The 27,333-nt window shown below is 46.3% G+C and overlaps 1 protein-coding gene across 1 annotated transcript; it reads right to left on the bottom strand.

Moving 5' to 3' along the window:
* Nucleotides 1-2,490: 2,490 nt before the first annotated feature.
* Nucleotides 2,491-26,122, bottom strand: LOC311128925 (D(4) dopamine receptor-like; the record flags this gene model as incomplete). The annotated part of the gene is made up of 4 exons (XM_084161161.1): nucleotides 2,491-2,693; nucleotides 17,417-18,123; nucleotides 19,556-19,668; nucleotides 25,838-26,122. 4 exons carry the CDS (start codon nucleotides 26,120-26,122, stop codon nucleotides 2,491-2,493), a joined length of 1,308 nt encoding a protein of 435 aa, XP_084017287.1.
* Nucleotides 26,123-27,333: the final 1,211 nt, after the last annotated feature.

Raw genomic sequence — 27,333 nt, 5'->3', positions numbered from 1 at the left:
GTCTCCCAGTCCCTGCCGCTGAAAAACATCCCCACAGCATGATGCTGCCACCACCATGCTTCACCGTAGGGATGGTGCCAGATTTCCTCCAGATGTGACGCTTGGCATTCAGGCCAAAGTGTTCAATCTTGGTTTCATCAGACCAGAGAATCTTGTTTCTCATGGTCTGAGAGTCCTTTAGGTACCTTTTGGCAAACTCCAAGCGGGCTGTCGTGTGCTTTTTACTGAGGAGTGGCTTCCGTCTGGCCACTCTACCATAAAGGCCTGATTGGTGGAGTGCTGCAGAGATGGTTGTCCTTCTGGAAGGTTCTCCCATCTCCACAGAGGAACTCTGGAGCTCTGTCAGAGTAACCATCACGTTCTTGGTCACCTCTCTGACCAAGGCCCTTCTCCCCCGATTGCTCAGTTTGGCCGAGCGGCCAGCTCTAGGTAGAGTCTTGGTGGTTCCAAACTTCTTCCATTTTGTTCTTGGGGACCTTCAATGCTGCAGAGATTTTTTGGTAGCCTTCCCCAGACCTGTGCCTCGACACAATCCTCTCTCAGAGCTCTACGGACAATTCCTTCGACCTCATGACTTGGTTTTTGATCTGACATGCACTGTCAACTGTGGGACCTTATATAGACAGGTGTGTGCCTTTCCAAATCATGTCCAATCAATTACAGTTACCACAGCTGGACTCCAATCAAGTTCTAGAAACATCTCAAGGATGATCAATGAAAACAGGATGCACCTGAGCTCAATTTCGAGTCACATAGCAAAGGGTCTGAATACTTACGTAAATAAAGTATTTATTGTGTTCCTCTAGCTGGGTGAGAGCTGCGTCCGCCAACCACAGCAAAGACACCTAATGAAGCCCAACGCTTGAGCCTTAGCGCTTGAGGTGAAATTGCATGATTGAGTTTCTCCCCCCCCCACCCCCCCTTGTAGGTAACATGATAAGCCTCCCTGGCAACATATGTCTTGCAGACAAGGATAATTTAATGTGTAATGGTAATTTCCTGTGGGTGTAATATAGCAGTGTCTTCGGTGGCTTTTGTTGACATGAGGGAATCGACCAACATTCCTTATCACTCTCAGTTGTATCTATGTAATTTGGGCTCAAATGATTTAATTCTGATTGCGACTGGTGTTCTCAGTTTCTTACATAGGGGAAATATGGCATACGGATGTCACGACTTCCGCCGAGGCTGCCCCCCCCCCCCCCCCTCCTGGTTCGGGCAGGTTTCGGCGTTCGTCGTCACCGGAGTACTAGCTACTGCCAATCCCATTCTCATCACTCCACTTGTCATGTCTTGTCAATCACACACACCTGGTGCTCATTCCCCTAATTAGTTTGTGTATAAGTGTTCCCTCTGTTCCCCTTGTCTTTGTGAGTGATTGTTTGTTGTGAGAGCGTATAGCTCGGTTGAGCTACATTTCACTGTGTTATTGCCAAGGTTGATGTTTCCCTTGTATAGTTTCGTTTGACGCTTGGGGCGTTTGATTTATGCAAACAGGATAAACTCTGGACTTCGGTATTTTACCTCCTGCGCCTGACTCCTTCTTACACACCTCATCACAATGGAACATGTTTTATTATTTTTCCATCAATGACAAAGAGAGTTGTTTACATTTGTCACATTCACCTTAGTTAATTCACAGCACTTTCATAGCACTTGATCAAAATAGGTCATAGTATAACTTTACAAATGATATCATCTTAAATAGTTCTATCCACAATGTTGGCCCTGAAGTCTGTCATTTGTCACTTTTTGTGGCGTAAATGTTCATGATATTAACTACAGGCAATGTCCGTAATCCACAAGATAGAAAATGTCATGTTTGTTGTATAATTTAAGTGCCTCTTGACCCTATGTCCCTAAAGTCTCCCAAATCCTCAGGATAAAAGGAGACAAAGTAAATTCTAAAGAAAATAAAATGAACTTTCACAGAAAACCTGCACATTATTAAATAAAAACAGAGAACCATACATAACATCAACATTTAATTCTGAGAGAAATCAAAGCTCACATATCAAATAGTTACATGTTCTTAAATGTGCACATTGTTCACATATTTTATGCCTTTGGGCTATGATATTAACAGTATTTACCATCTTCTGTATCCAGGCAATATTTTACAGGAGGAAAATCCATCACACAGTATCAACTTCATTGTTGAAACATCAGATACAGTGAGCCACTGTCTTTCAGTTCACAATATGTCAACGAAGGCATCAGTCGAATCCTGTCATGTTGTCCCCTGTATTGTTGATCCATTTTGACAACCTCACGTTCTGCCAGCACTTAAATCCAGGAAAACCTCTTTGGGTAAGGAAGTCGCTCTCACATCCAGCAACCGAGGAGTTTTGTAAAATATCATTCAATTCAGGTCTCATGCCCGAGAGCAACATTCTAGAATTCAGGTCTCAGGTTGAACCTTAAAGATAATTGTTGTTCTATCTCAATGAGTAGTTTGTCAAAGAGGTTCCAGATCTCGGAACTCAGGTCTCATGCTCGACAGCAGAGAAGTTTGTGAAAGACTTTTCGGAACTCTGCGTTGAAGGCAGTGTAGATGATGGGGTTGACAGCACTGTTGACGTAGCCCAGCCACGTTACCACGGAGATCAGAGTGGGGCTGATTTTGCAGGACACGCACAGCACGTTGGTCACATGTACCACAAAGAAAGGAGTCCAACAGGCTAGGAACACACCTGGTATAGGTGAGAGGAGGGTGGAATAGGAGAGGAGGAGAAGAAGAGGGAGGAAAAGGTGAAGCAGTATGTATTTTCAATAAATCAATACATGGCATGGGATACATAGCTACAGTATATTAATATAATGTGAGAGTAAACATCAATGTGATATGACATTGAGGAAAAGGTGTTTATGACAGACACTGCATATAGAGTTACTGTTTGTTTTCTATACGAGTATATTGGTATAATGTGAGATGGTAAATATCATATGATGTCCCATTGAGGAAAAGCTGTCTATGACAGGCAGATTGTAACTCACTCCATATAGAGTTACTGGATTTGTATTATCTGTGTGTGGATGTGTAGAATAGATGCATGTGGCACGAAAAAGTGTTTGCATAGATCATGTGAACCATGGTAGAAGATGGCAATCAAGTGGCTGTTTCCAAGGAGATAGCATCCTCTGCTTGTACTGCAGGCTGCATTACCAGAATGTATGATGCCTTACAGACACTTACATCATGTGTTAACTCTATATTTGGTCGCTAGCTAATTAGCTGGTAACACTTTATCACCTTTCCAGCAAACGTGCCATGATAACGCTGTCACACTGAGTGAAGTTAGTCAGCTATGTCTGTACACATGGCCTGTGCCAGTTATGGTGTGAACCACTCGCTCAGAGTAGATGTGTGTAGATGTACGTAGACAATGGGTGTGCGTATGTCATATTTTCCTATCATTCATTCAGCATACACACCAACACTGATACCTGTGCACGCACACACACATATGGTATGATACAGCTTAGATCCACAACACATAGACTACGGACTCTATTTCTCTCTGCTTTGTCCGTTCAGACACAGCGGGAGTTGGTTTGTCAGTGGATAGATGCGGTCCTGCATCAGTAAGCAAACAGACCCAGCATTGTGGGAAGAGATGGTGTGGTGGGTGCTATTATTCATTCCTCTATTTTCACAACAACAGTAGCATAATGCTAAACACATCATGCTAAACCTGTGGAGCATCAACACCGTCTAACATCACAGTCTCCCCTCATTGCATTTTAACTCTCTGTGTTTTCAAATGTTGAATTTATAGCCGCGGAGTGTGAGCCTTTTTCTCATGTAATCAAAATGTTAGCCCCTTCTCAGCATGCAGCCTCTTTCAAGCATTCAGTTTAATATATATTTTTACAAAAAAAATTTAGGGGGTATATCAGCTTTAATATTGCAGATAGATTGTAACTTCCATCAATGTAATTGTCTGCATCACTTCCAATCCCCCATACATGTTTTTGCAATATATATATATATATATATATATATATAACACTACCAGTCAAAAGTTTGGACACACCTACTCATTCCAGGGTTCTTCCTTATTTTGTACTATTTTCTACATTGTAGAATAATAGTGAAGACATCAAAACTATGAAATAACACATATGGAATCATGTAGTAACCAAAACAGTGTTAAACAAATACAAATATATGTTATATTTGAGATTCTTCAAATAGCCACCCTTTGCCTTGATGACAGCTTTGCACACTCTTGGCATTCTCTCAACCAGCTTCATGAGGTAGTTACCTGGAATGCATTTCAATTAACAGGTGTGCCTTCTTAAAAGTTAATTTGCGGAATTAATTTCCTTCTTAATGCGTTTGAGCAAATCAGTTGTGTTGTGACAAGGTAGGGGGGGGGTATACAGAAGATAGCCCTATTTGGTAAAAGACCAAGTCCATATTATGTTAAGAACAGCTCAAATAAGCAAAGAGAAACGACAGTCCATCATTACTCTAAGACATGAAGGTCAGTCAATACGGAACATTTCAAGAACTTTGAAAGTTTCTTCAAGTGCAGTCACAAAAACCATCAAGCGCTATGATGAAACTGGCTCTCATGAGGACCGCCACAGGAATGGAACACCCGGAGTTACCTCTGCTGCAGAGTATAAGTTCATTAGAGTTACCAGCCTCAGAAATTGCAGCCCAAATAAATGCTTCACAGAGTTCAAGTAACAGACACATCTCAACCTCAACTGTTCAGGAGTTGTGTGAATCAGGCCTTCATGGTCGAATTGCTGCAAAGAAACCACTACTAAAGGACACCAATAAGAAGAAGAGACTTGCTTGGGCCAAGAAACACGAGCAATGGACATTAGGCCGGTGGAAATTTGTCCTTTGGTCTGGATTCCAAATTGGAGATTTTTGGTTCCAACCGCCGTGTCTTTGTGAGACGCGGTGTGGGTGAACGGATGATCTCTGCATGTGTATTTCCCACCGTAAAGCATGGAGGAGGAAGTGTTTTGGTGTGGGGGTGCTTTGCTGGTGACACTGTCTGTGATTTATTTAGAATTCAAGGCACACTTAACCAGCATGGCTACCACAGTATTCTGCAGCGATACGCCATCCCATCTGGTTTGGGCTTAGTGGGTGTCACGTCTACTCCTGCTCCTCCCCTCCGGCATGCGACGTCGCCTGAATACTAACCACCGGTCCTGGGATTCATCATTACGCACACCTGGCATCCATCATCACGCGCACCTGCAGATCACTGTGATTCACACCTGGACTCCATTACCTTCCTCATTACCTCCCCTTTATCTGTCCCTCCCTTACGTTTATTCCTCAGTCGGTTCCTGTGTTCATGCTATATTGCCACTGTTACGCTGTCTCGTTTCATGTTTGTTGTTTTATTAAACATTTCACCTGCACCTGCTTCTCAACTCACAGCGTCATTGTTACAGTGGGACTATCATTTGTTTTTCAACAGGACAATGACCCAACACACCTCCAGGCTGTGTAAGGGCTATTTGACCAAGAAGGAGAGTGATGGAGTGCTGCATCAGATGACCTGGCCTCTACAATCCCCCGACCTCAACCCAATTGAGATGGTTTGGGATGAGTCGGACCGCAGAGTGAAGGAAAAGCAGCCAACAAGTGCTCAGCATATGTGGGAACTCCTTCAAGACTGTTGGAAAAACATTCCAGGTGAAGCTGGTTGAGAGAATGCCAAGAGTGTGCAAAGCTGTCATAAAGGCAAAGGGTGGCTATTTGAAGAATCTCAAATATAAAATATATTTTGATTTGTTTAGCACTTTTTTGGTTACCACATGATTCCATATGTGTTATTTCATAGTTTTGATGACATCACTATTATTCAACAATGTAGAAAATAGTAAAAATAAAGAAAAACCCTTGAATGAGTAGGTGTGTCCAAACTTTTGACTGGTAGTGTACATATCCTTTTTTTAAATATATATTTCCTTTATTACTTTCCAACCCCACCACCCCTCCCCTAATTGGAGTAAACTAGTGAACAACAACGCTTAGGCCTCTACTTCCAGCTCATACATACTATATACATTTTATTGACACAGTCAATTTTACAATAGTTCTATTTTGTTTGTTTTTACTCCTGTCCTTCCTCTACCCTCAACCTCTCCGATCATTTTCATGACGTCCATCCGGTTTGCTTCTATATGCCATATCTTTCAAACTGTGCTCTTTCAAAAAAGTTCTTAACCTATAACCTAAATACGTATTATGGACACAGTATGTTTTACATTAGTTATCTTGTTGTTATTAGTTGTTATTAGTCCCAACCTTCAGCTCCATTCAACACCTCCATCTATCTCTTAACACCATCCATATTGGATTTCTATTTGCCATATATTTTTCAACTGTACTGTGATGTTTCACAAAAGTTCTGAACCTTTCTATTCTCATTGTTTCTACAGATTGTAAATTGAAAATAAACATTTTTGCTAAAAGTATTATTATATTATTGATCGATTGACTATGACTTTTCAGATCACCCAGTAGTGCTATCTGCAGGGTTAGCTCCAGGTAAATATTGCAATTCTTCAGCCATTCCTGGACCTGTGACCAAAAACAAGCTACAAATGGACAGTACCGAAACAAATGATCTAATGATTCTGTCTCTTCACAGCAAAATCTGCAGAGCTGGGAAGATTGTATCCCCCATATAAATAACATTCTATTGGTTGCAAGAATTTTGTATAATTTAAATTGAAGAATTCTAAGTTTTGAATGTGCCGTCGTTTTGCCATGTGCCATGGAATCGGTACGTCAAAAATCTCTTCCCAACTATTTTGCAATCTATATGGGACGGCTGTCAATCCTTTGGTCCTTAAATTAAACTGGTATACTTTTTTATTTATCACAATTTTCTTTAACCAATTATGGTCTTTAATGCAGGGCCGACAGACAAGTTCCTTACTTTCCCCCCCTTCCACTTTCTTCTTCCATTTTTGCGGTAATGTTGCAATTATTTGGTTGTAATTTTGGGTAGAGCAGACCTTTCCATATATTTTGGTTAGCTGCATGTGCGACATAACTCCACTAGTCCTACCTATGATATCATTTACGAAGATTATACCTTTTTTTTTTTTTTATTCAAAAAATAATGTTTTTTTTTATCAATTAGTATATTTGAGTTTAACCACAATATTTGTTGCATTATTTGTTCTGTCATTTCTGGAGGATTCAAATGAAATTGCAACCAACTTTCTATGTCTTGTTTTAGAAATAGTGATACTTGGGAGATTATTTCCTTTTCAAGCATTCAGGGTTTGTTATATTGATGCCATCCCCTGTGTTCTCAGATTGCAAAAGTCTGATCCTTGTTTTGTATTGCTGTAATGCCATGTTATTATGTAATGCCGAACAAAAACCATTGATATCAAAGTTTAACCAACGATACAACTCTACAATGCACAAGGACTACTTTTAACAATTTACATTGAAAATGTACTGGAAGAACTGTGCAGATTTAAAGTTCGGTAACAGAAGTTTGGTCAAATCTCCCTCAGTTTTTTATGTGTCCGTTTATTCCAAAAACTCTGTTAAATACAGTGCCTTCAGAAAGTATTCATACCCCTTGACTTATTCCACATTTTGTTGTGTTACAGCCTGAATTCAAAATGGAGGACCTTTCTAGGTAAGTTGTTTTAATGCGCGTCTCACCAGAAAGCACTGCCTTACGTACTGCCTTACAACATCCCGTAACACTGTTGCGCATACTATGACATCTCCCCCTTTAACTTTAACACATTTTCCTTTTAACGTCTTCTACAAATTAGTGTAAGCATAATGAAAACAACCGTACTTCAGAATAGCAATAAACAGAAACAATGTTACGCTAAAGGTTTTGAAAGAACAATAAAGCAATGCAACATTTCACATGTACATTTTCTTTTTACCCCCCCCCCCCCCCCCCCCGAAATAAAAGTATATTGACCTGTAGTGTCTCTTTTCAATGTCTCTTGGTTTCTATAGTTGTTCTTTACAGGTCCAGTCTGACAACTGGTTTGCTAACCCTACCAGACCTGGTAAGTAAAAGTCATTGACCAGCAGTCTGTGTGCTGTCACTCGAGGTAGGTGAAACAGTCTCTTGTTGACCATTGTCTGGCACTATTTTCTCTTCTTTTAGGAGAGACAGGCGTAAGGCCTTTTGTTGGGGTAGGCACTGCTTGGAGGTGGCGACAGTTACGTCATAGTGTTCCTCCTTTCTGCATCTCAAAGACGTAAAACCTGGGTGTGGTGCTTTCACCTGTTACCACTGCAGGTGTCATCCACTCCTTGATCGAGCTTGGTGAGCACTGTTTCTCCCGGCAGTAGCAACTGTAATGGTCTCGCCCCGTGACGTTGGTTGTAGTAGAAGGCTTGTTTCCTCTTTTCTGCTGTATCCTTTAGCCTGATGTGTTTTTTGTTGGGCCACTTAGGTTGGAGGTTTCTCTCCAAGGTTGGGAGTGTCGTTCAGATTATTCTACCCATGAGGAGCTCTGCTGGGCTTGCTCCCATTGTTGTGCATGGGGTTGATCTGTAGCACATGAGACCAACCAGTGGGATTTTCTGCTTCAGAATCCTCTTCGCAGTCTGCACTGCCCTTTCTGCGTGACCGTTACCTTGAGGGTTGTGCGCGCTGGAAGTAATGTGCTTAACATCAAGCTGCTTTGCCATTTCTTGGAACTCGGGACTAGAGAATTGGGGCCCATTGTCACTAATGACCTCATCTGCCATACCGTGCAAAGGTTCCTTTCAGCTTCAGGGCAATCTGTGTGCTTGTGGTTGTAGGCATGTGTAGTATCTCAATGAATCTTGAGTCGTAGTCAGATATAATCAGATTCAGTGAGGGAAAAAAGTATTTGATCCCCTGCTGATTTTGTATGTTTGCCCACTGACAAAGAAATGATCAGTCTATAATTTTAATGGTAGGTTTATTTGAACAGTGAGAGACAGAATAACAACAAAAAAATCCAGAAAAACGCATGTCAAAAATGTTATAAATTGAATGAGGGAAATAAGTATTTGACCCCCTCTCAATCAGAAAGATTTCTGTCTCCCAGTTGTCTTGTATACAGGTAACGAGCTGAGATTAGGAGCACACTCTTAAAGGGAGTGCTCCTAGTCTCAGCTTGTTACCTGTATAAAAGACACCTGTCCACAGAAGCAATCAATCAATCAGATGGAAGGCTGGAATGGGCTACAAGACCATCACCAAGCAGCTTGGTGAGAAGGTGACAACAGTTGGTGCGATTATTCGCAAATGGAAGAAACACAAAATAACTGTCAATCTCCCTCGGCCTGGGGCTCCATGCAAGATCTCACCTCGTGGAGTTGCAATGATCATGAGAACGGCGAGGAATCAGCCCAGAACTACACGGGAGGATCTTGTCAATGATCTCAAGGCAGCTGGGACCATAGTCACCAAGAAAACAATTGGTAACACACTACGCAGTGAAGGACTGAAATCCTGCAGCGCCCGCAAGGTCCCCCTGCTCAAGAAAGCACATATACAGGCCCATCTGAAGTTTGCCAATGAACATCTGAATGATTCAGAGGAGAACTGGGTGAAAGTGTTGTGGTCAGATGAGACCAAAATCGAGCTCTTTGGCATCAACTCAACTCGCCGTGTTTGGAGGAGGAGGAATGCTGCCTATGACCCCAAGAACACCATCCCCACCGTCAAACATGGAGGTGGAAACATTATGCTTTGGGGGTGTTTTTCTGTTAAGGGGACAGGACAACTTCACCGCATCAAAGGGATGATGGACGGGGCCATGTACTGTCAAATCTTGGGTGAGAACCTCCTTCCCTCTGATGTGATCCCCGGCCACCATACTGAGGCGTTGGCCCTCTCTCTGCATTTAGTCAGACATTGATGTCCATCGTGTATTCTGTCAATAATGTCTGTGGTACTACTCTGACAGTTCACTTTTCACTGAAAAAAAATCTCTGACTGTGACTGGGGTTTTACTCGCATGTTCAGGCCAGCCTGACCTGATGTACTTGATTACTGTCTGTAGTTTATCATCTGCTGCAGTGGCAACTCTGATGCTCTCCATTTTTGTCTGCGTAAAAGGTATGTTGTTGATTACGGCTGCTATGTAACACTCCACGTCCGTGTGTGTGCCTGTTTCCTTTTCTGTGAGTGTCAACAGGCTCCTTGACAGAGTGTACTCCACGACCAAGGTTTTGCCTGGCGCGTACTCCGCTGTGGGTTTGAACCTCATAAGCTGCATGAGTAGTTTCTGGCACCGTAAAGGCACATTATCCAAGTCTTTGCTGTTCATTAGTGGTACCAAGGGCTTGTGGTATGTCACTAGCTTGAAGTCCTCCAGGCCGTACAGATATTTCCCGAACTTCTCACAGGCCCAAACACTCGCCAGACACTCCTTTTTGATCTGCACGTATCTGGTTTCTGCCTCCGTGAGCCACTTTGAGCATTACGCCACTGGCTTCCACTCCTCTCCATGGAGCTGTAGTAGTACACCGCCAATCCCAAAGCTGCTTGCGTCTGCTGAGACTGCGATGGCTCTGTTGCTGTCATAGAACGTCAGGACTGGGGAAGTCGTCAGAAGTTCTTTGAGGTGCTGGAACGTCGCCTGCTGTGCGTGATCCCATGTCCTCACCGTCTTTGACCTCAGGAGCTCATGCAGTGGTTGACCCACTGTGGAAATGTTGGGGATATAATTCCCTAGGTATTTAACCATCCCAAGAACTCTCTTCAGCTCCGGCAAGTTCTCTGGTGGGGAAAGCTGCCTGATGGCCTACACTTTCTCTGAATCAGACCTGACTCCTGATGGGTCAATGAGATATCCCAGGAAGCGTAGCTGTGTTTGCCTGAGGACACACTTTTCTCTGTTCAACTTTAGTCCGGTTGACTCGATCTTCTGCAGGACTCTTTTTAGTCACTCGTCGTGCTCCTCTATAGTATTTGCTTATACCAAAATGTCATCCATAAAAATGGCGACTCCCTCAAGGCCTTGCAATGTCTCCATAATTTTCCTTAGGAAGATTTCTGGAGGGCTCGAGATCCCAAATGGCAGACGGCAGAAACAATACCTGCCAAAAGGTGTAATAAAGGTTGCCAACTTTCTGCTGTCACAGTGTAGGGGTATTTGCCAAAACCCACTTGCCGCATCCCTTTGTTGAGAATACTTTGGCTCCGCTCAGCTTTGCGAGTATCTCCTCTGAGGTGTTAGGATGAACCGTTCTCTTTTCACCGCTTCAGTAAGCTTTTTCAAACCCACACATATCCGTACTTTTCATTTTTTCTTCCAGACAGGCACAATGGGTGCACACCAATCTGTTTGCTGCAAAACCTTCTCCACAATGTCATTTTCCTCCATCCTCCACAGCTCCTCTTTCACCTTCTGCATATTGGGATTGTGTGCGCTGTGTGCACTGCATATGGCTGTGTGTTCTCTTTCAGTTGTATTTTCACTGGCTCTGTGTTGAGCAAGCCATGTTCTCCAAATGCGTCATGAACCTCTTCGATGCGTTTCACCAGGCCAATCTCGGCTGCTGTTGTCCGGCTGAGTAAGTTGTTCACACTATGTCCCTGAACGACATATACTGGGAAGGAGTAGTGCTTTTCTTTGTATGTGGCGCTCGTTTGAAATTGCCCGAAACAATTCAACTGGCCCCCAGGACTGCACAGAGTAATGATAGATGACTGCAATGTTTTCTCTTGAATGAGCATATCAAATGTCTCTTCACACATTATACTAGCATCTGCTCCAGTGTCAATTTAAAAGTGTACAGGTGTTGCACCAATGACAAATTGCACTGTCCATAGGTCATCACTCCTATCGGTAATGGATCCGAAAAAATATGATGCCTGGTCATTATGTTCTGTAACTTCACTAACTGGTTTTGTGTGACACATTCTTTCCCAATGTCCTGTTTTCTGAAATGTGTTGCATGTCAACTTGAAAGCTGGACATTTTGTGGCTTTTTATGTTGCATTTTCCCACACTGGCTGCATTTTCCTTCTGCACGCTCCATGTCCTTTGAATCTCTGTTCTCATTGCACCATTTTGCATTCTTCTTGTGCCCCCTTGCAATCTCCTGCACAGCGCACGCAGCTTCTCCCTGCTGGCTTACTTGCATGCTAACTTCCTCTGACTGATGGACTGTTTGTATAGTAGTTGCTAACGTGAGATCTGCCATCAACTGCAGTTTGCGAGACAGTCCTTTATCCAGTATGCCCACGACAATTCGGTCCCGAATATGCTGATCTCTTTTCGCACCAAAGTCATAATGCTCTGAAAGCTCCTAAAGGGCTCTGATAAATGTCTCTGTCTTTTTCCCAGGTTGCTGTACTCGTTGATAAAAACAGGCACGTTTGTGAATAACATTCCGTTTGGGAAAACAGAATTAATTATATTTCCTCATGACAATATCAAAGTCTGCTTTCTCATCCTCTGATGCAGAGGTGAACGATTTGAAAATGTTCTCTGCCTCGCTGCCCATGGCATATATGAGGGAACTGACCTGCACATCGCCGTCTTCCTGATCAAACTTGGTCGCGGTTCTGAATCTCGTAAAACTGTTTCCAATCCATCATTCTGTCGGTTTATCAAAGCTAAAGTTTTGCAGTGGGTCAAACTTTGCCATAGTCCACTTTCTTAGTAGGATGTGAGCTTGTCATCCCACTTCTGACACCATGTAATATAATGTGAATGTCCAGTCAGAGGAGTACTTTTCTAAGTAAGTTGTTTTAATGCCCTTCTGACCAGAATGCCTAGAGATAACTGACGAACGTACTGCTTTATGAAATCACCTAACACTGTCGTGCATACTATGACATCATCTACACACAATACCCCATAATGACAAAGTGAGAACATGTTTTTAGACATTTTAGTAAATTTATTGAAAATTCTATACAGGAATACAGTGCCTTCGGAAAGTATTCAGACCCCTTGACTTTTTCCACATTTTGATACGTTACAGCCTTATTCTAAAATTGATTAAATAAATAAAAATCCTCAGCAATCTACACACGATACACCATAATGACAAAGCGAAAACATAAGTATTCAGACCCTTTGCTATGTGACTCGAAATTGAGCTCAGGTGCATCCTGTTCCCATTGATCACCCTTGAGATGTTTCTACAACTTGATTGGAGTCCACCAGTGGTAAATTCAATTGATTGGACATGACTTGGAAAGGCACACACCTGTCTATATAAGGTCCCACAATTGACAGTGCATGTCAGAGCAAAAACCAAGCCATGAGGTCGAAGGAATTGTCTGTCGAGCTCTGAGATGGAATTGTGTCGAGGCACAGACCTGGGGAAGGGTACCAAAACATTCTGCAGCATTGAAGGTCCCCAAGAACACAGTGGCCTCCATCATTCTTAAATGGAAGAAGTTTGGAACCACCAAGACTCTTCCTAGAGCTGGCTGCCCGGCCAAACTGAGCAATCGGGGGAGAAGGGCCTTGGTCAGGGAGGTGACCAAGAACCCGATGGTTACTCTGACAGAGCTCTAGAGTTCCTCTGTGGAGATGGGAGAACCTTCCAGGAGGACAACCATCTCTGCAGCACTCCACCAATCAGGTCTTAATGGTAGAGTGGCCAGACGGAAGCCAATCCTCAGTAAAAGGCACATGACAGCCCGTTTGGATATTGCCAAAAGATACCTAAAGACTGTCAGACCATTAGAAACAAGATTCTGTGGTCTGATGAAACCAAGACTGAACTATTTGGTCTGAATGCCAAGCGTCACATCTGGAGGAAACATGACACCATCCCTACGGTGAAGCATGGTGGTGGCAGCATCATGCTGTGGGGATGTTTTTGAGCGGCAGGGACTGGGAGACAAGTCAGGATCGAGGCAAAGATGAACAGAACAAAGTACAGAGAGATCCTTGGAAGGCAAAGGTTTACCTTCCAACAGGACAACGACCCTAAGCACACAGCCAAGACAACGCAGGAGTGGCTTCGGGACAAGTCTCTGAATGTCCTTGAATGTCCCAGCCAGAGCCCGGACTTGAACCCGATCAAATATCTCTGGAGAGACCTGAAAATAGTTGTGCAGCAACGCTCCCCATCCAACCTGACAGAGCTTGAGAGGATCTGCAAAGAATGGGAGAAACTCCCCAAATACAGTTGTGCCAATCTTGTAGCGTCATAACCAAGAAGATTCAAGGCTGTAATTGCTGCCAAAGGTGCTTCAACAAAGTACTGAGTAAAGGGTCTGAATACTTATGTAAATGTGATATTCTGTTTTTTTAAATAAATAAATTAGCAAACATTTCTAAAAACCTGTTTTTGCTTTGTCAATATGGGTTATTGTGTGTAGATTGATGAGGGGGAAAAAATAATTAATCAAAATCTATTTATTGGTTATTTAACTACAGTAAGTGAAGTGATTTACACCCGGTAACGGAATTGCGGTAACGGAATTCATCATGGGTCCCTGATTTGTACTCACAGAAATGCATAATTATGGATATGAATGTCATTCTCTTTATCGTGACATATCCTAAATAGGTACACAAAAATATAAATATGTAATATCCTCCTTTGCATATTTGGGTATTATTCTACACACTGGCTATTATTTTAATGACCTCTGCCCCCAAACAAGACCAAATTTGGTTGGTCCGGACCAAATCTAAACCAATCATAGATGTCTATGTTTCACAAGTTTGGACATCAGCACAGTAGAGCTCAGTAGAGTACAGTACAGTACAGTACAGCATAGAACAGTAGAGTACAGTAAAGTAGAGTATAGTTCAGTAGAGTACAGTAAAGTACAGTAGAGTTCAGTACTGTACAGTACAATACAGTACATTATAGTGTACTCAACCCTAATGTGCTCTACTGTCTACTGAACTTTACTCTACTGTACAGTACTGAACTATACTCTACTATTTTTCTGAATTTTCCGTTACACAAGTTTTAATCACTTAATAATTCATAAACAAAATTGATATCAGTAAAAACACTTGCGAAAGTATTCACCCCCCTTGCCATTTTTCCTATTTTGTTGCCTTACAACCTGGAATTAAAATAGATTTTTGGGGGGGTTGTATCATTTGATTTACACAACATGCCTACCACTTTGAAGTTGCAAAATATTTTTTGTTTTTGTGAAACAAACAATAAATAAGACAAAAAAACAGAAAACTTGAGCGTGCATAACTATTCATCCCCTCCAAAGTCAATACTTTATAGAGCCACCTTTTGCAGCAATTACAGCTGCAAGTCTATTGGGGTATGTCTCTATAAGCTTGGCACATCTAGCCACTGGGATTTTTGCCCATTCTTCAAGGCAAAACTGCTCCAGCTCCTTCAAGTTGGATGGGTTCCGCTGGTGTACAACAATCTTTAAGTCATACCACAGATTCTCAGTTGGATTGAGGTCTGGGCTTTGACTAGGCCATTCCAAGACATTTAAATGTTTCCCCTTAAACCACTCGAGTGTTGCTTTAGCAATATGCTTAGGGTCATTGTCCTGCTGGAAAGTGAACACCCGTCCCAGTCTCAAATCTCTGAAAGACTGAAACAGGTTTCCCTCAAGAATGTCCCTGTATTTAGCGCCATTCCATCATTCCTTCAATTCTGACCAGTTTCCCAGTCCCTGCCGATAAAAAACATCCCCACAGCAGGATGCTGCCACCACCATGCTTCACTGTGGTGTTCTCGGGGTGATGAGAGGTGTTGGGTTTGCGCCAGACATAGCGTTTTTCTTGATGGCCAAAAAGCTCCATTTTAGTCTCATCTGACCAGAGTACCTTCTTCCATATGTTTGGGGAGTCTCCCACATGCCTTTCGGCGAACAGAAGGAAGGGGGGCAGGAGAAAAGTACTTGAGTGTCATACGCATAGCAATGATAGGAGAGACCATGTGAGGATATGACGGAGCTGACTGACTTGGTATATAGAGAGAAGAGGAGAGGGCCTAGAATCAAGTTCTGGGGGACACCAGTAGTGAGAGCACGTGGTGCAGACACAGATCCTCTCCACGTCACCTGGTAGGAGCGGCCTGCCAGGTAGGATGCAATCCAAGAGTGTGCAGCGCCTGAGACGCCCAGCGCTGAGAGGGTGGTTCACTCTGTCCAAGGCAGCAGATAGATCTAGGAGGATGAGGCCAGAGGAGAGAGTCAGCTTTGGAAGTGCGGAGAGCCTCCGTGACACAGAGGAGAGAGGTCTCGGTTGAGTGATCCGTCTTGAAGCCTGACTGGTTAAGAAGATCGTTCTGAGAGAGATAACGAGTGTGTTGGTCAGAGACAGCTTGCTCAAGTGTTTTGGAAAGAAAATAAAGAAGGGATACCGGTCTGTAATGTTTGATGTCAGAGGGGTTGAGTGTTGGTTTCTTGAGGAGGGGAGCGACTCTGGCCACTTTTGAAGTCAAAGGGGACGCAGCCAGTGTTCAGGAATGAGTTGATGAGGGAAGTTAGGAATGAGATGGTCTGGAGAAGGGAGGACGGGATGGGGTCGAGTGGGTAGGTTGTCAGGTGGACAGACGTCACTATTATTTAATCTGGAGAGAGAGGGGAGAAAGAGGTCAAGGCGTAAGGTAGTTCAGTGTGAGTGGGACAAGTGGACTCAATAGGCTGAGTGAATGAGGAGCGGATATCGTCTACCTTCTTTTCATAGGGGTTGACAAAGTCTTCCGCAGAGAGGGGGGGATGGGGTTTGAGGATTACGGAGGGAGGAGAAGGTGGCAAAGAGTTTCCTAGGGTTAGAGGCAGAAGCTTGAAATCTGGAGATATAGAAAGTGGTGTTAGCAGCGGCTACATGGGAAGTGAAGGTAGAGAGGAGGGAGTGAAAGGATGATAGGTCCTCCAGAAGTAAATTTTTCTCCATTGTTGCTCACCTGAGTTACTCAGCCACTGAGCAGAAGGATAGGGCCGAGCTGGCCCGGGAGGAAAGGGGACAGTGAGAGTCATACTATGCAGAAAGGGAGGAGAGTACGTAAAGTAAATTGCCCTAGCTAGCAAAAAACAAATTAGACAGCAACAAATGAAGACAAAAATAATTCTTATCACTCTTGGAGAGAGTTGGAGTGCTCTAGCTATATATAGAAGCACGCTGAAATGGAGCTTGAGAAGCTGGATATACTAACCCTAACCCTATACTCAGAGAAGAGGTGAAACCACTCACCCTCCAATGCAGGCACTGATTACCAAAACAGCAACAATCACAAATTGCCCTGCGCTTTAATCCTAGTTGATGTGTCAACAATCATCTGCAGATTATGAGGTTATGTATTCTGCTCACAGTGGGGGAACCCCTCATTTCCATGCACCCCCATGTTTATGTAATTCATACTATTTAAGTTCACCGCAACCCCCTTTTTTCTTACCCCAACAATGCTAAATGTGCTTTGTTGATATGATTTGTGTAAATATTAGACCTTGGAAGACACATGCATGTACACACACACACACACACACGTACACATACCTACCAACTACAACAGGAAGGACCTTCATGGCTTTGCGCTCCCTCCCACTCACTCTGCTACTCTTGCTGTTGCAGCGCCCCCTCTTGGTGGCCTTAGTGTGGGCCAGCCCATTCTCCTTCAGGCTCTTCCCCTGCCTAGGCGGCCTCTCCGTGGGGTCTGCGTCCGAAACGCTGTCCATCTGGGTAGTCATGGGGTCGCTCTCCGCCAAACCCGCCCCCACACCATCCTGCTGCTTGTCCTCCACCCCCAGGGTCGCCGTGGGCGACGCCATCGATACAACCGACGGTGACATCGGGCTGAGCCCTGTAGGTATGAGGTACACCACCTTCTCCTTGGCCCCCGCCCTGTCCCCTGCGTTCTCCCTCTGCAAGGCGGAGCTGAGGCGCAGGGACAGGCTCCGTTTTCCTCCCCTCGTCAGTTGGGAGCGGCTCCTGCCTGAGCTCCAGCGTCTCAACCCCCGGAACATCCAGTAGTACAGGAAGAGCATGACGGGGCAAGGCACAAAGAAGGAGCACACGGAGGAGTAAACCACGAAACTGTCGTTCTCCAGCTTGCACACGGTGGGGTCGCGGCCCGGCACCTGGTTGAGGCCGAAGATGACAGGACTGGCGACGCCCAGGGAGAGAACCCAGGTGGCCGTAATGAGGACCAGCTGCCGCAGGCTGAACTGGTTCCTGTTGTACTTCAGGGGCACCACCACCGCTATGTACCTGCAGGGACACACATGTCATAGGGGATAAAATACATTTGAAATACATGGAGCACACCTGTTGTACTTCAGGGGCACTACTGCCACCATGACGATGTGCCTGCAGGGACACGGATCAAAGCGAATGACAAAGTCTACATTTAAAATACATAAACACATCAATTTAACATGAATGGACTTCAAACAGGCCAACACAGCAGTGAAGTATGCAGAGGACAGTGGCTGTTTTGGATTGGATAAACCCTAGGCCTATTGTATTGTCTATTTTTTGTTGAATTCTGGGTTGAAATAAAACAATAGCTGTTGATGACTTTGCAAAACCTATAGCTTATAGGCCTAAATAGCATGATTTATGATATTTGAATGATAAGAGTATGGTTACATTTAATTTGCTCTGCTCAACCTACCCTTTGGAATGACTTCGATAGCAACAGTGAATCTATTTCGTTTTTTTAAGTGGACATCTCTAAGCAATCATTCTCACGATAGCACATTGGTAATAGTCAGTGACAAATATGATAGCTGGGCTTGGTTAAAACTGTCACGGTTTCGGCCGAGGCTGCTCCTCCTCCTGGTTCGGGCAGGCTTCGGCGGTCGTCGTCCCCGGAGTACTAGCTGCCACCGATCTATGTTTCATGTTCGTTTGGTTTGGTCTTAATGTTGTACACCTGTGTCTAGTTAGTCCTCGTTAGTGTTCTATTTAGTTCTCGTTGTGTGTGTCTGTGTTTGTGTGTGATTGCGCTTCTGTTACGTGTTGGAGCTACTATTTCCCTCCAGTGTTTTGGAGTGGTTACTTTGCACATGTTTTGTGCGCCGTTTATTTTGTCGCCTGTGTGCGCCTTGTATTCGCCTTCAGGCTTATTGTGCTTTTGTTTTGTGTGAATATTGCACTAAAGTCTTTGGACTGAGCCTCTGCGTCCTGCGCCTGATTCATACACCACACCCACCTTCAGCACCCTATGACAAAAACCCTAGATGGGAGACCAAAGGGTAGCTGTAGATAGATCAATTATCCAGTAGGAGCCAGGAGGTGCTGCCCAGCCTATAGTTTTTTTTAAACTTCTGATAGTGGATATAACGTTGAAGATCTGACATTGTTTTAAAGGTACCCTATGTTGAAATTTGGTTATCATGATGACATAATCCTGTGGTAGAAATTTCACCCTCAAAACAACAGTTAATTACTTTTTTCAAATCCAATGTATTTTCCACGTATATTTCACGTCACGTCATGTTGACAAATTACACTGAAACAAAGTTGATTCAACCAGTTTGTGCCCTGTGAGTGGACATGTGGTGTTACTAGGTTTCAGAGTCCAGTGTACCGTAACTTGACAGGTCAGAGAGGAACAGGTGTGGTATTGAAAACTAGTGTGAACTGACAGCCATGTGTTACCATAGTGTCCAGGTGAAGTTGAAACTGAAAGACTCACCTGTCCACACTGATGGCACACAGGTTGAGGATGGAGGCGGTGCACAGCATGACGTCCATGGTCATCAGAGCATCACAGATGTATGTGCTCAGGGTCCAGATACCACCCAGGAACTGGGACACACAGAAACAACAACAACAACACCAGGTTAACAAGTTGTCAGTCCTGTCAGCAGTGGACTTTAAACTACGAAGTGTCACGATCGTCGTCAAGAGAGGAGGACCAAGGCGCAGCGTGATGAACGAACATGTTTATTTATCATTAGCGATAAACACGGACAGTAAACAAAAACAACAAACGACTCGTAACGTCCTAGGTAACATAGACCAACACGGAACAAGAACCCACAAACACAAAGGGAAAAACAGACAGTTTAAATATGGCTCCCAATCAGAGACAACCAGCCAAAAGCTGACACTCGTTGCCTCTGATTGGGAGTCACTCAGGCCAACATAGAAATAAACAAACTAGAACTCCCAACATAGAAATACACCACATAGAAAGAACACACCCTGGCTCAACATATAGAGTCCCAGAGCCAGGGTGTTACAGTACCCCCCCCCTAAAGGCGCGGACTGCGACCGCGCCTCAACTAGAGCAAAACAGGGGAGGGCTGGGTGGGCATTCCTCCTCGGCGGCGGTTCTGGCTCCGGCCTTGCCCACCACCCTCCAATAAACCCCCCATAGCGCCCCTGGTCCGGTCTGGCCCCGCTGGCTGGAGCTGAACTGGACGTAGCAGGAGCGGTTAGCTTCAGCTCCGTAGTGGAGCAGTTGACCGGTACCTTACCAGGCACCGGTGACCCAGGCACGGGTTGTGCTGGACTGACGACGCGCACCCCTGGCTTGGTGCGTGGAGCCGGAATGGGCCGGACCGGGCTGACGACTCGCACCCCTGGCTTGGTGCGTGGAGTAGGAACGGGCCGGACCGGGCTGACGATGCGCACCCCTGGCTTGGTGCGTGGAGTAGGAACAGGCCGGACCGGGCTGGCGACGCACACCGTAGGCTTGGTGCGAGGAGCAGGGACAGGCCGGACCAGGCTGACGACTCGCACCCCTGGCTTGGTGCGAGTGGCAGGAACAGGCCGGGCCGGGCTGGCGACGCGCACCGTAGACTTGGTGCGAGTGGCAGGAACAGGCAGGGCCGGGCTGGCGACGCACACCGTAGGCTTGGTGCGAGTGGCAGGAACAGGCCGGACCGGGCTGGCGACGCACACCGTAGGCTTGGTGCGAGGAGCAGGGACAGGCCGGACCGGGCTGGCGACACACACCGTAGGCTTGGTGCGTGGAGCAGGGACAGGCCGGACCGGGCTGGCGACGCACACCGTAGGCTTGGTGCGAGGAGCAGGGACAGGCCGGACCGGGCTGGCGACGCACACCGTAGGCTTGGTGCGTGGAGCAGGGACAGGCCGGACCGGGCTGGCGACGCACACCGTAGGCTTGGTGCGAGGAGCAGGGACAGGCCGGACCGGGCTGGCGACGCACACCGTAGGCTTGGTGCGAGGAGCAGGGACAGGCCGGGCCGGGCTGTGGAGACGGATAGGAGACCTGGAGTGAAGAGCTGCCACAACCCGTCCTGGCTGAATGCCTACCCTCACACACTCTGTGTGAGGCATCAGCACAGGACGTACAGGGCTGTGTACCCGTACTGGCATAACAGCACGTGACACTGGCGCAGGATATCCGGGACCGAGGAGAGGCACTGGAGGCCACGAGCGCTGAGCCGGCACACTCCGTCCTGGCTGCATGCCCACCTTCGCACAACACGTGCGGGGTGCTCGCACAGGACGTACAGGACTATGCCGGACCACTCGTGGCACAGAACGCCGCTCCGCATACCGCGGAACCTGCCCAGTCCCATGCTGCCATGCCTGAGTACGGGAAGTTGGTTCCGCTCTCCATCCAGGCTCCGCCAACCTGCCTTCTGGCCCCCCAAACCCGGTGGCCTCCTCTCCAAATCGCCCTGTGGCAGCCTCCTGCTGCCCAGCCGCCCATGCCGTGTGCCCCCCCCTAAATTTTTTTTGGGGTTGCCTCTCGTCTGTCCGACGATGACACTGCTGACGCCGCTGCTCCTCTCTCGCCAGGGCCTTAATCCTAGCCCATGGCCCTTTGCCCCCGAGCATGTCCTCCCAGGACCACGATTTGCCCACCTGGGCCATCGCCAACCTCTCCATCTCCTTTCCCGGCGCTTCCTCCCATGTCCAGTCTGCCTGCTCCTGGACACGCTGCTTGGTCCTTGTATGGTGGGTTCTTCTGTCACGATCGTCGTCAAGAGAGGAGGACCAAGGCGCAGCGTGATGAACGAACATGTTTATTTATCATTAGCGATAAACACGGACAGTAAACAAAAACAACAAACGACTCGTAACGTCCTAGGTAACATAGACCAACACGGAACAAGAACCCACAAACACAAAGGGAAAAACAGACAGTTTAAATATGGCTCCCAATCAGAGACAACCAGCCAAAAGCTGACACTCGTTGCCTCTGATTGGGAGTCACTCAGGCCAACATAGAAATAAACAAACTAGAACTCCCAACATAGAAATACACCACATAGAAAGAACACACCCTGGCTCAACATATAGAGTCCCAGAGCCAGGGTGTTACACGAAGAGACAGACAGGGCAGGTAATTGTGTATGTATATGTGTTTCTTCAATTTAAAAGGTCATGGTGGGAAGGTCACACACACACACACACAAACACATAAATACACACACACATACAGTCCCAGTCAAAAGTTAATTTTTTACTATTTTCTACATTGTAGAATAATAGTGAAGACATCAAAACTATGAAATAACACATATGGAACCATGTAGTAACCAAAAAAGTGTTAAACAAATCAAAATATATTTTAGATTTTAGATTCTTCAAAGTAGCCACCCTTTGCCTTGATGACAGCTTTGCACACTCTTGGCATTCTCTCAACCAGCTTCAACTGGAATGCTTTTCCTACAGTCTTGAAGGAGTTCCCACATATATGCTGAGCACTTGTTGGCTGCATTTCCTTCACTCTGCGGTCCAACTCATCCCAAACCATCTCAATTGGGTTGAGGTCGGGTGATTGTGGAGGTCAGGTCATCTGATGCAGCACTCCATCACTCTCCTTCTTGGTCAAATAGACCTTACACAGCCTGGAGGTGTGTTGGGTCATTGTCCTGTTGAAAAACAAATGATAGTCCCACTAAGTGCAAACCAGATGGGATGGCGTATCACTGCAGAATGCTGTGGTAGCAATGCTGGTTAAGTGTGCCTTGAATTCTAAATAAATCACAGACAGTGTCACCAGAAAAGCACCCCCACACCATCACACCTCCTCCTCCATGCTTCACGGTGGGAACCACACATGCGGAGATCATCCGTTCACCTACTCTGCGTCTCACAAAGACACGGTGGTTGGAACCAAAAATCTCAAATTTGGACTCATCAGACCAAAGGACAAATTTCAACTGGTCTAATGTCCATTGCTCGTATTTCTTGGCCCAAGCAAGTCTCTTCTTCTAATTGGTGTCCTTTAGCAGTGGTTTCTTTGCAGCAATTCGACCATGAAGGCCTGATTCACGCAGTCTCAATCAACAATGTAAAGGTTTACTTAACACTGAGCAAGAGAACAACAAAGAGCGAGTACACGACATGACACTAGCAATCACACACAACACTGAACAGTCCAGGGCTATATAGGGGTGGTGATGTGATGATGAGGTGCAGGTGCGCTGGAGGTGATTAGGGTGCGTTGGGTTTCCATTCCGGTGTTGCCGAGGTGGTGCGCTCAGACCGGTGGCTCAATCAGAGCGCCGGAGGGGAGCAATGGGAGGAGACGTGACAGTATATTTTTGTGAGAGAGAATGTAGGGTGCGTGTAATACCGGAGTGCCCTGCCGTAAGGGTGGTGTGCGCCCAGATCAGCAGGCGGTCACGGTCCCTGGTGGGTACATACACGCGCCCCGGAGGGGTGTTGGCAGGCGCTGGGTCCTCCTGAGCCGCCAGGCGGATGTCTTCGTCCACATCCCAAATGACAGGTGCCAAGATGGAGGCAGGATAGGACCCCCCAGATCCTTCCTTTCTCCGGTATGGTGCAACCTGGAGAGTGCATCGGCTTTCATATTCTGGGATCCTGGGCAGTAGGATAGAATAAACTGAAAGCGAGTAAGAAATTGGGCCCACCTGGCTTGACGAGAGTTCATCCGTTTTGCTGCCCGTATGTGCTCTCCATGGCCTCAGTCTCCACTATGGAGAGGGAGTAAATGCAACTCTTCGGGGGGTGTTGTCCCTCCAGCAGGTCAATGGCGCAGTCCCAGGGCCTGTGAGGAGGGAGACACTTAGCCTTGGAGGCAGAGAAGACATCGGAGAGATCTGCATACTCACGTGGAATGTTGGGCTGGAGGGCGGACTCCGGACTCTCCACTGACGTGGAACAACAAACCACCTGCAGGCAGGTCCTCCAGCATGAGGGGGACCAGGCTGTGATCCTCTTGATGATCCAATTGATGGTGGGGTTGTGTAGTCTGAGCCCGGCCAATCCCAAGACGATCCGGTGAAGGGGTGACGTGACGATGTGGAAGGACAGCTCCTCGTGGTGCTCCAGTAGTGTGGGAATGGTGATGGTGATGGGGAGAGTGACGTCCGTAATGGTGCCTGATCCAAGTGGTTTATTGTCCAGCGAGGTGACATGTAGCGGAGAAGGCAGTGGCACGATGGGAAACCCCCATTCAGAGACCAGCTCCCTATCGATAAGGTTCCCTGCTGATCCGGAATCTATCATTGCCGTGGAAAGCGAAGAGAAGGAAGAGCCATTCACCGTTTGGGGAACTAAAAACAATGGTTTGGTGACAGGTGATGACGGAACACTCACGGAGCGACGACAGGAGTCATACCGCCTAGATAGGGACCCGCCAGGAGATCTGTGGTCCGTGATGGTGTAGGGGGTGCTGCCCACCTCCATGGTTGAGGACTCGGAGGCAGGGCGGCTTCCACAGCACAGATGGGGTGAGCGTCGAGGCTCATTCCAGCCGGAAGACGCCGCCACCGCGCGAAAGCTCTGGGCGTACTCAAACGCGGCCTCCTCTCCCGGTTGTAGCCGGAGGAGACACTCACCCCCGTCCTTTACCTCCATGGGATGATCGAACACCGCACTAAACCGAGCGAGGAAGGTGGAGTAGGAAAGCGCCACGGCCTGACCTTCTTCCCAGACTTCCGTGGCCCAATCCAGCGCCTTTCCCTTCAGTAGCGAAATCACCAGCGTTATCCTGCCTTATTCCTATGGCGATGCCCCACGCTGACGCGCCAGATACAGTGAGACCTGTAGCAGGAAGCCTCTACATTTCGTCGTTTTCCCGTCATAGCGCTCCGGCAGGGCGAGGGGTCCCTCAGACGTTGGTGATAGCACAGGAGGAGGTGGACTGGGTGCTCTCGCCGCTCCCTGAGGTGGAACCGGAGCGATGGTCATTTTATGCAGTGTTTGGAGCACTTCCTGCATGGCGGCGTTCAGCTGGGCAATCTGCTGCTGGTGCTGGTCGAGGCGCTGGGAAACTCCAGGGGGATTACCTGCTGCATCCATCTTCGTGACAGGTGTGTGATTCTGTGACGAGTACTGAGGATACGAAGAGGCAGGACGCAGACGCAGGAATCAACAATGTAAAGGTTTACTTAACACTGCGCAAGAGAACAACAAAGAGCGAGTACACGACATGACATTAATAATCACACACAACACAACACTGAACAGTCCAGGGCTATATAGGGGTGGTGATGAGATGAGGTGCAGGTGCGCTGGTTTTTGCGACTGCACTTGAAGAAACTTTCAAAGTTCTTGACATTTTCCAGATTGACTGACCTTCATGTCTTAAAGTAATGATGGACTGTCATTTCTCCTTGCTTATTTGAGCTGTCCTTACCATAATATGGACTTGGTCTTTTACCAAATAGGGCTATCTTCTGTATACCACCCCTACCTTGTCACAACACAACTGATTGGCTCAAACGCATTAAGAAGGCACACCTGTTAATTGAAATGCATTCCAGATGACTACCTCATGAAGCTGGTTGAGAGAATGCTAAGAGTGTGCAAAGCTGTCATCAAGGCAAAGGGTGGCTACTTTGAAGAATCTCAAATATAAAATATATTTTGATTTGTTTAACACTTTTTTGGTTACTACATGATTCCATATGTGTTATTTCATAGTTTTGATGTCTTCACTATTATTCTACAATGTAGAAAATAGTATAAAATAAAGAAAAACCCTTGAATGAGCATACACACACACTCTCCGCTCCTCCCTCACCTCAGAGTAGACGTAGAGGGGCAGCACCAGTACAGCCAGCAGTAGGTCGGCCACAGACAGGCTGATGATGAAGTAGTTGGTGGCAGTCTTCAGGGAGCGCTCAGTGAGCACGCTCAGACACACAAGTACGTTGCCCAGGATGATGATCAGGATGAGGGGCACGCCCAGCACCAGGGCAAAGTAGTTGTAATCATACTCTTCCCTCTGGCCCAGGACCACCAGCCCCCCCTCAGTCAGACCCTCTGGGGTGGCATTGCTGCTGGGTGACGTCGTCACATTGACCATGTCGATGATGGAGGCCCCGGGCTGCACTGTCGCTCTGAAGTTAACATCTAGAGAGGAGGCGAGAGGAGAATGTTTACTGTGGTGTGTGTGTGCCTTCAGTAAGCATTCACAACCCTTGACTTTTTAAAAATGTTCTTGTGTTACAAAGAGGGATTTCTCCCCAATTTCGTGATATCCAATTGGTAGTTAGTCTTGTCCCATTGCTGCAACTCGGGAGCCGCGAAGGTCGAGAGCCATGCGTCCTCTGAAACACGACCCTGCCAAGCCGCACTGCTTCTTGACACACTGCTCGCTTAACCCGGAAGCCAGCCGCACCAATGGTCGTAGGAGACACCGCACAACTGGCGACCGAAGTCAGCGTGCATGTGCCCGGCCCGCCACAGGAGTCGCTAGAGCACGATGGGACAAGGACATCCCGGCCGGGCCAAACCCTCCCCTAACCCGGACGACGCTGGGCCAATTGTGTGCCGCCTCATGGATCTCAAGGTCGCGGCCGGCTGCAACACAGCCTGGAATCAAACCCGGGTCTGTAGTGACGCCTCAAGCACTGTGATGCTGTGCCATAGACCGCTGCGCCAATCGAGAATTAAAATGGATTTAATTGTAAAAAACTTTTTGAACATTTATTAAACCTTTATGAAAAATAAAACACTAATATATCTCAATAAAATAAGTGTTCAACCCCCTGAGTCAATACATGTTAGAATCACCTTTGGCAGCGATTACAGCTGTGGGTCTTTTGGGGTAAGTAAGAGCTTTTCACACCTGAATTGTACAATATTTGCCTATAATAAAATAAAAAACATCTTCAAGCTCTGTCAAGTTGGTTGTTGATCATTGTTAGACAGCCATTTTAAAGTCTTTTCAAGCCGATTTAGGTCAACACTGTAACTAGGCCACTCAGGAACATTCAATGTCATCTTGGTTAGCAACTCCAGTGTAGATTTGGCCTTGTGATTTAGGTTATTGTCTTGCTGAAAGGTGAATTCCTCTTCCAGTGTCTGTTGGAAAGCAGACTGTACCAGGTTTCCCTATAGGATTTTGCCTGTTCTTTGCTGTATTACATTTATTTTTATCCCAAAAAACTCCCTAGTCCTTGCCAATGACAAGCATACCCATTACATGATACAGCCCATACCATGCCTGAAAATATGAAGACTTCTACTCAGTGATGTGTTGTGTTGGATTTGCCCCAAACATAAAGTGCATTC

Source organism: Coregonus lavaretus (genome assembly GCF_964263955.1).
Source record: "Coregonus lavaretus genome assembly, chromosome: 5".
Lineage (NCBI taxonomy): Eukaryota > Metazoa > Chordata > Actinopteri > Salmoniformes > Salmonidae > Coregonus > Coregonus lavaretus.
This window is presented reverse-complemented; position numbering and strand designations above follow the sequence as displayed.